Source organism: Vigna unguiculata, chromosome 6, assembly GCF_004118075.2.
Source record: "Vigna unguiculata cultivar IT97K-499-35 chromosome 6, ASM411807v1, whole genome shotgun sequence".
In the NCBI taxonomy this organism is placed as follows: domain Eukaryota; kingdom Viridiplantae; phylum Streptophyta; class Magnoliopsida; order Fabales; family Fabaceae; genus Vigna; species Vigna unguiculata.
Genome location: NC_040284.1, coordinates 34,367,536 through 34,377,334, shown reverse-complemented (window position 1 = coordinate 34,377,334; position 9,799 = coordinate 34,367,536). Strand labels below are relative to the sequence as shown.

General features: G+C 34.3%; 1 protein-coding gene across 1 annotated transcript; it reads left to right on the top strand.

Moving 5' to 3' along the window:
- The first annotated feature begins 1,244 nt into the window (after positions 1 to 1,244).
- On the top strand, positions 1,245 to 8,884 carry LOC114188019 (auxin response factor 1-like). Its single transcript, XM_028076496.1, has 14 exons — positions 1,245 to 1,536; positions 2,107 to 2,222; positions 2,673 to 2,768; positions 2,880 to 2,936; positions 3,102 to 3,254; positions 3,353 to 3,437; positions 5,638 to 5,728; positions 5,825 to 5,989; positions 6,246 to 6,365; positions 6,445 to 6,520; positions 6,924 to 7,086; positions 7,172 to 7,659; positions 7,897 to 8,087; positions 8,195 to 8,884. Exons 1-14 carry the CDS (start codon positions 1,518 to 1,520, stop codon positions 8,364 to 8,366), a joined length of 1,992 nt encoding a protein of 663 aa, XP_027932297.1. The 5' UTR covers positions 1,245 to 1,517; the 3' UTR covers positions 8,367 to 8,884.
- Positions 8,885 to 9,799: the final 915 nt, after the last annotated feature.

The following is a 9,799-nucleotide window of genomic DNA, read 5'->3' as shown; positions in this document are numbered from 1 at the left end:
TTAGTCACATAGACTTCTTTTCTAGTTTTTCTGTTTTTGTACTCTGATATTCTGAGGTTTGAGGTTTCCCTTCACTATTAGTTCTATGTAAACACCTCTTCACTGGTTCAAGCTCCAGTGTAGCTTAACAACATTTGTTAGGCTCAGCCAAATGAGTCCTTGTGATTATTCTGGATTTTCAAATGTCATGATTGAGCTCCTTAATAATAACATAGTTGTGCATCTGATTTCTTTCTCTTTTTCCCAGCAAAACAACGTGATTTTCTTAGTTTCTTTGTTTTTCATTTATCAAAAGAGAACGTTCATTAAAGTAGGTAAAGAGGGTCTTTTTCTTTAATGAAAACAAATTAAGTTCTTGATAAGTATCTAAATTATTATGTTTTATGATGTCATAGAGACAATTATCAGTAGTTAAATTATAAAAAGATAAAACAAACTCAACTTTTTAACCTTTAAACTATTAATTTAAGTTAGATTCTAAAAAAAAAAAGTGAATGATAAACTAGTAGAAGAGATAAAAGGAAAAAAGTAAGAAAAAATAAACTAAAATCTAAATGATAAATACAAACATGGATATCTAAGAGTGAAAAACTAATTTATTTGGGGAGATGAATAAAAAATCTCTCAGTGTAGAGGATGTATGTTAAGATAATAAGTTTATAACTATAAAAAAAATCATAATAATAAAAAGTGATATAAATAAAATATGTGAACAAGATTAGCATAATTTGTATCAAATATTACGATTTTTTATATGATAAATTTAAATTAAAAAATTAGTTGATTGAACTAAGCAAATGTTAAAACACGAAATTTAGTTTTTTGGTACAGAAACAAAACTAAAAATTTAAATAAACCCACAATCACAAGAGGTATACATAATGCATAGCACTAGTTAGTGTGACATAATAATTCTTAAGAATTTATTTTTTTCATTAAATAATTTAATGAAAATAATATCAGATTTTTTAAAACTTTTTATTTCAATTAGAAAAAAAAAAGGATTTTTACTTTCACTTTTATGAGAATTTTTACCAATTTTTTTAAAATATTATTTACAAGAATGTTATTTTTAAAAGACTAACAAAATATAATTTCTCAATTATAATTTTTTTAAAACTAAAAACTTGTTTTCATGACTGTCTCATCACAATTCACGAAACTAATAATTTCTATATGTGAAATAAAAATTTATTTCGCGTCAAATCCCGTTGATTTTTTCTCTTACTAATAAATAAGGCCCGAGAGTAGTAGTAGTAATAGTATCGTGTGGTGCAGTGTATTGTATCGAATTAGAAAGAGGTTGGTGTCGGCTTGAACCAAACACGACCATATCGGCGATTGAATTTCGATCTGTGCGTGCTTTTCAGTTCGTTAGCCCTACCCACTGCCTTCTGCAATCGGGTGGACTGGATCCATCCACCCTCACCATTTTCGTTCTTCCTCGTCGCAATTATCATCTCATCGAATAGTTAGGGCACACAATACTGCAACAGTTCATCTCTCCTCTTCTCGACATGGCTTCCGCTGCACCAGGTTCCCTCTATTCTGTTACTGATTTCATTGCTAACTGCTTGCTATTCTTATTCATATTTGCTCACTGTTGCTATGCTCTTCTGCGTGTTTCCTCCTTTTCCTTATAATAGTTAATAATTAATTCACATTGAATGCAAATGCTGTTTCTCATAATTTCTCATTCATTAATCCCTCATTCACTACTCTGCTTTTTCTACTCTCTGCCTCTTCTACTCAACCGTCATATATGTGTGTGTGCGCGCGCGCATGCTTGCTCTGCTACCGTATATTAAATATAATAATATGTTTTGAGTTGCATAGGACGTAATAGGGTTTTCCTTGCTGTGAGCTGCATTTTGCCCTGCAAAAGCCTCCCTTCACCGTTATATGTTTCTTCATAAAATTGTTGATGCCACCTATTGCTACAGCTTCAATAAAATGATATAATCTAATAAGTGATAGTTTTAGCATTTTTTTTTTTAATTTCAAGAAGCATTTATAACCTTTCAGTGGTTGTCCAATGATATATTTCTCCTTTTTTGGCAATTTGGGTCATCCATGACCTATTCATGTGTTGTCATTGTTTTATAGGTGCAACCAATGATGCTTTATACAAGGAATTGTGGCATGCCTGTGCTGGACCCCTTGTCACCCTTCCGCGTGAAGGGGAGAGAGTTTATTACTTCCCCCAAGGTCATATGGAACAGGTACAAGTTGCCCGGGCATCTGCTCTTAATTTCTGACTTTTATTGAAGTGATATGCATGCGCCACTACTTTTTTTCGTCCTTGCTCCGGACCATGTTTTTGCTTACTTGTTTTGTTTCTATTTAGGATCTTATTCGTGCTGACATCGTTCACCTTTCAATGTTTCCTTATAACAATATTTTGTGCATATTATTTGTGTATCGTATGCTGCTTGTTGAGTTTTAAACCTGCACAAGTTGTGTCTGGTCACATTTCTTCTGCATGCATCACATAAGTTTGTACTCGTTTGATTTGTTTACGTTTGTGCTTTTGATTATTACATAGTCAGGAACCAGTTTCTTTCGTGAATAGCATTTCAAATTATAATTTAGTAGTAACTTTTTATCCATCATTCCAGACTCTTTTAAATGCTTTTTGTTGTTTTATCTTACACGTGCTTTTTATTTTATAGCTCGAGGCATCTATGAATCAGGGATTGGAGCAGCAAATGCCTTCCTTTAATCTGCCTTCTAAAATATTATGTAAAGTGGTCAATGTTCATCTTCGAGTGAGTCATTATTTTCTTATGCAATCTTACCATACACTTTTTTTTTTATGATTTTGAATTTTGTTCTTTACTATGAACATTACTCTGATTAAATTCATGCTGGTCATGTAGGCTGAACCTGAAACAGATGAAGTATACGCACAAATAACTTTGCTTCCTGACGCAGATGTGAGTGCGCACTTATACTTTGCTTGACATGGTTGTTATATTTAAACATGTTATGTTGTTTTTGACTATCGCTCAACACATTTTCCATTCATTTTTTTTTTCACGCCCATTCAGTGTTCTTTTATTCCCATTGTTTATTTCTTATTTTCTGTCTTTTTGGTTTAGCAAAGTGAGGTGACAAGCCCTAACAATCCTCTACCAGAACCTCCAAGATGTAGTGTTCATTCATTTTGCAAGACTCTCACTGCATCTGACACTAGCACTCATGGAGGTTTCTCTGTTCTTCGAAGACATGCAGATGATTGTCTGCCACCACTGGTTAGTAATTTTTGCCTTTCTAAAAGTCATTGGACACACTTGATCGTTGTGATCATCTGCAGTTTTCCTTTACTATATATTTTGCGTGTTTTGTTTAGGATATGACGCAGCAGCCACCTTGGCAAGAATTGGTTGCAACTGATCTGCATGGCAATGAATGGCATTTTAGACATATTTTTCGAGGTAAATAGGTTACAACTCCCCCCACCTAGGGATGTCAAAAAAATCCGTACCCATGGGTATCCGCAACAGGTAGGAAATAGATATTGTAAATGGATACCTATGGGTACGAGTATTCGCATGTTAACAGAGCGGGTACGGGTATGTGTATACTCGTACCTGCTATATTCTAATTTAAATAAAACAATAAATAAACATGATTAAAATATTAAAATATTGATTTTAAATGAGTTATTTTTTATTGAATTAGTTTTAAAAAAAATCATTTCTTTGTAAAATGTCATTCAACACTATTTAAATGGGTTATTTGGACTTTGTTTGAAATGTATGAATGTTATGTATTGTATTTTATTTGAATTTATGATTAAAATATGTTAAATATTTATTTTTATTTTTTTGTAAATACCTGCGGGTACCCGTGGATATTAAAAAGTTATGCGGGTACCCGCATAATAGATACCCGATGAATATGGGTATGGGTACGAAGCAGATATTTATCATCCAGCGGGTAGGTTACGTGGGAGCTACCCGCCTTGTTGACATCCCTATCCCCACCCCAATCTCTGGGCTGTTTTATCATGAAAACCCATTAAAGGGCGTGGGCATTGCATATTACTGTAGGTTGAATATAATGACTGCACCTAGGCAAGCATTATGCCTATGTTAGGGGGTTGAGTGTTGGATAATCCCTGCACCTAGTTATAGCTATGATGATTAATCAGTCTTTTGTATCTGCGTTTCATATCTATAAATATGAGGAACATGAGAAAGCTCTCTTAAGCCCTCAAATATATTTTCACTGTTTAATCTCAAGTACAACAAAACTTAAAAATAAAAATTGGGACGTTTGCGTGCTTATTACAAAATTTGTTGTAGAGTTGTACTTAGAAAGGGATTTGTTTCCTGTATATATGGTATCACTTTTTTCTGTAATACTTGTGGTATCACTTTTTCCCAGTGTAGTAAGTATCGTACGTTTCGTATCGTGAATCGTACGATACGAAACGATTCAGGTCTTTGGTGATACGAATCGTGAGTTGTATCGTTTTTACTCCCGTATTGTACTTGTATCGTACGATACGAGTCTGAATCATGTGAATCATGATTCGATTCACGATACGAATTTATCCCAATTTGAAAACCTAGTTTTTCCCTCTATTGATTTACCCCCAAATTGAAACCCTAATTTTTCCCCCTTTATTTTTCGCACATTGAAACTGATTAACCTTACTTATTAAGGTTAGTGTGCTCGAAAACATGTTCTTCTCCTTGCCTCTCGTGATCACGTCATCTCTGTTTGTTGCGGTGGTCGCACAATGGTGCAGTGTTGGTTACGTGATGTTGCAGTGGTGGTTCCATGTCATCTGTGCATGCCTTTGTTCGTTTGTTCAGTGGGTTTGAGCTTGTGCGTTTGTAGTACAGTGGTCACATGGTGGTAAATCTTAGAGAGGATGAGGATGAACAATGAATGATTAGAATAGAATTTTTTTTAGGTTGTTTAGGATACAAGGAGCAAACACTTATTTTTTGGATGGTTATAATGCATAATTTGTTTAGTAGCATATAAGTATAGTTGAAGGAATCTTATGCAGCAATCACATTGTTTTTTGAAGGCCATGTTGCTGAAATTGTGAAACTCTGTGGTAGATACACATAGATACAACCACTCTATTTGATTATGAGATTGTTTTGTTATTAATTTTCTCTTTACATATTTATCTATCTTATATATTTAAGTATAAACTGCATTCTTTTAATGTTTATAAAATGTTTATGAATCGTACGATTCACGATACGATTCCTGATTCAAAATTTAAGTTTTCTGATACACGATACGATTCACGATTCAATTACCATGTTTTTTCCTATTGCTAGCTGACCTATAGGCTAGATAGAGCTTCATCTTTCTCTAACTGACAATATAGAGTTTCTCTCGGGTTTTGCTTTTTGGGGTGTATATTTTACTTTAATGATAACGTTTCACATGGTCTGTTATATTCAATTTTACAGTGAATGGATTTTACTCAGTAGTGGATTTTCTAAGAAAGATTCTGTTTCATAAATCTGGATGACATCATTACTTTGTGGGTTTTCACTGGAACACCCTGATATTATGTTATCCACCTGTATAATATGAGATGATGAAATTAGCTTTGATGTTCATAATGTCAGTAAGTTCCTGACTGTGCTGAGTAATCTGCAGGGCAACCCAGGCGCCACTTACTGACTACTGGGTGGAGTGTCTTTGTCAGTTCCAAAAAGTTAGTGGCTGGTGATGCATTTATATTCTTAAGGCAAGTTGTTTACTTGAAGTTTTGTAAATTTTTCATTGGTTTTTTCCCCCTTTGTTAATGGTTATGGTTTTTTACTTTCCTTGTATGCAATTCTAGGGGTGAAAATGGAGAGCTGCGTGTTGGAGTTAGGAGGCTCATGAGACAGCAAGGCAACATGCCATCTTCTGTTATATCTAGTCATAGTATGCATCTGGGTGTTCTTGCCACTGCATCTCATGCCATTGCCACAGGAACCTTGTTTTCTGTTTTTTACAAGCCCAGGTATCGTATTTAATGCTATGAATTTATTAGTTATCTGATAAGTCTTATCAGTGATGGTGTTCTTGCCCAACTCATTATGTCCTGCTAACGTTGATGATACCTTGAACTAACATATAATTGTGTTTTCTTGTATTTGTACATTTGTATGCCCGCCTTCATACAATTAGTGGACTATTTTCTTTATTGATGAAATAATTTTACCCGGATGATATTTAAGTTTGCTTTTGTTGCTTTACTTTAATATTTATTTTTGTAGAACTAGCCGGTCTGAGTTTATTGTGAGTGTCAACAAGTATCTTGAAGCTCAAAGTCATAAACTTTCTGTTGGAATGAGATTCAAAATGAGATTTGAGGGTGATGAAGTTCCTGAAAGAAGGTGAACTACCTGGTTGTTTTGAAAATTTATATTTTGATTTTAGACAATCTGTCAATTCAACTCCCTCCCCCCTCTTCAGGTTCAGTGGTACGATTGTGGGTGTCGGAGATAATAAATCGTCAGTCTGGACTAATTCTGAGTGGCGATCATTAAAGGTTAGTATGGGTTTACACTTCAATTTATTTATTTTTTCTTTTTTTATCTTTTGTAGTTTGTATCTGGTGGAATTCAATACTTTAAAAGCTTTCCGAGTATGTTTTAATTTTGGTTAGTCAAAAAACAGAAATTATTCTTCCTTCTCTTTAAATTGGTCAATAGAGGTAAGTAAAGGTGATGCTTTGTGTATGGAACAATCTAGTAATAATGATATTTCCTTGACGGTTGGACACTGACCCATGGGGAAAGAGATGTTATTTAAAAACTGAATTTAGATGCCATAAACTGGCTCAGATTCATGATGAGTGAAGACAACATGCTGATACCTCAATAAATTACTAGGATTTTAAATTTACCTAGCAGCTTTGGGTTCATTAGTCTGATGATCCATCTGTATTTCAGGTTCAATGGGATGAACCATCTTCTATTTTGCGTCCTGATAGAGTTTCTCCATGGGAATTGGAGCCACTTGTGTCTACCCCTCCCACAAATTCCCAGCCTTCCCAAAGAAACAAGAGATCACGGCCTCCCATTCTTCCTTCAATGGCTGATTCTTCTCTGCAAGGTGGCTTGACCACACATAATTTCTCCATAAAGTTGTTTTATTTGTGTTTGGTTTGACTCAAATTTTCTTATTTCGTGTGGATCAGGTGTACGGAAATCACCACTTGATTCTGCACCATTCTCTTATCGTGACCATCAACACGGACGAGACATCTATCCGTCAGCCAAATTCAATTCTACTGCAACTGGCTTCCTTGGTTTTGGTGGGAACTGTTCTGCTTCCAACAAATCAATATATTGGTCTAATAGGACAGAAAACTCTACAGAATCTTTTTCACCTGTAGCACTTAAAGAATCTGGAGAGAAGAGGCATGGGACTGCAAATGGCTGTAGGCTCTTTGGGATTCAGTTACTTGACAATTGTAATGGGGAAGAAAGCCTACCAATGGTCACTTTGTCAGGAAGGGTGGGTGATGATGGCCCTCTTCCATCTTTGGATGCTGAGTCTGACCAGCATTCCGAACCATCAAATATTAATCGATCTGATATTCCTTCGGTAAGTTGTGATGCCGAAAAATCATGCCTGCGGTCTCCCCAGGAGTCTCAGAGCAGGCAAATAAGAAGCTGCACAAAGGTAGTACTATTTATTTGTGTTGGTGTTGGCATAATTTTCTGATTTTCAAATTCAGTTTACAATCCTGTAATATTCTTGGCAGTTGGCATAATTTTGTTTTGTTCAAATTTAGTTGTCTGTATGTGAAGTAATATATATTGCATATTAGCATCTTCACTTTACAGATCTGTATGATTACTTTTACCTCCTGATATTAGTAATAAAACTATTTATAATACACGTTTCATATTATTCCAGGTTCACATGCAAGGTATGGCAGTTGGAAGGGCTGTGGATTTAACACGGTTTGATGGATATGAGGATCTGCTAAGGAAATTGGAAGAAATGTTTGACATCAAAGATGAACTCTGTGGATCCACAAAAAAATGGCAGGTTGTGTACACTGATAATGAAGACGATATGATGATGGTTGGGGATGACCCGTGGCTGTAAGATTATTTGAGACTAGCATATATTTACTTGGACACTTTATTTGTGGCATCACATTTTACAATTTTTTGTGTATATTAAATTATGTCTTGCATTTTTACTGCAGTGAGTTTTGTAGCATTGTGAGGAAAATTTTCATCTATACTGCTGAGGAGGTGAAGAAGCTTTCACCCAAAATGGGACTTCCAATCAATGAGGAAGTTAAACCCAGCAAAATGGACTCTGAAGCAGTTGTCAATCCTGAGGACCAGTCATCTATTGTGGGGTCCGGTTGTTAACGTCTTAGGTCTTCCAATATTTCAGTTGTTATACAGTAGATATTTGCATGAAAGTTGGAAGTAGAACGTGAAAGAAACGAGTATGAACCTGACAAGCACTTCATCATGGCCTATAGGAGAAGAGACATGAACCTGGCAAACATTTCCTCATTGCCTGTAAGGAGGATGTCGTTGGTGTATTCTGCATGTCTACAAGAACAGCATGACAGCACCCAAGCAGAGGGTTGATGTGATATTATGCTGTTTACCCAACCTTGAGAGATAAGGCTAGGGGTGTTGTGGCTTTTCTATTTCTTTCATAGCTCCGTTTTCTGAGTCTCGAGGCCATTGCTTGCTCAGTTTTGTATTGGGCTGCGAGCTTGAAGAAATGTCTTTTGGTTGAGTATCTTACTATGCATGCATTTGTTTATTTTGGTTCTTTTTAATTTACTTGATGCGATGCATATCATTTCTGTATATATAACTTTCTATAAATATACATACTATTTAATGTATGTATATCGAGCCAATTTTTACCCTGCAGAGCTGTACACAATCTGATCTAAACTTTTTTTATACTAATAATTTCCTCTGGTAAGCAGTTTCATTTTATTTTTGTGGATAAGTTTCATCTGAATATTATGACAGCTGATTAGGTTAGATGTCTGATGAGTTCTTGCAATGACTCGGTACTCTGCAGAAAAATCTGTTACCTGTTACGGCATTGTACCTTTCTGATGCCTGTTAACTTCTGTTTTATTTATTTTTTTAGATTTTTAATTAATTATAATACTATATGTTAGTATTTGGTAATATTTCCTTAGTATTAGAAAGTGGGATTCCAATGTATTTATTTCGAGATTAGAACCGAGATCTCTGCCATTCTTTACTGCCAGGGTTTGTACTTAACCCAGCTCGTTGAATTTTACGCTTTTCGTTTTTAAGTGTTCTTTAAAGTCTTTTCTAAAGAAATTAGGAAATACAAGTGTTCTAGCTACGGATTATTAAGATTTTTTACCAGAGTATTCAGTGTTTTTTTTTTTTTTTGTCACTTTTATTTAACCTAATGTCTGATCTTTGTTTCTTATATAAAGGATTTTGTTTGTAGTCTTTATTACTTGATATTAATATGGTTTTTGGTTATATTCAGTATGACTTTAATTCTACGATTGTAATTCCTGACTTTAGTGTAATTTTCTCATTTTGGTTCAATGGTTTATAATATTTACTAAGATGTTTCGACCAACCTGATATATTATGCAATCATTATAATAGCTATACTATTATTTTATTTTAAAAGAAGATAGTGGATGTGAAATTATTCTTTTTTTCAATGTTAACTATGACTTTGAGATAAACCTAATTATGTGGCAAGGACAATATTTTAATAATTTTTTTATAACATGAAATAATATTTTTTGAATAATTTTGGAATATAGAAAAATTAAAAAATT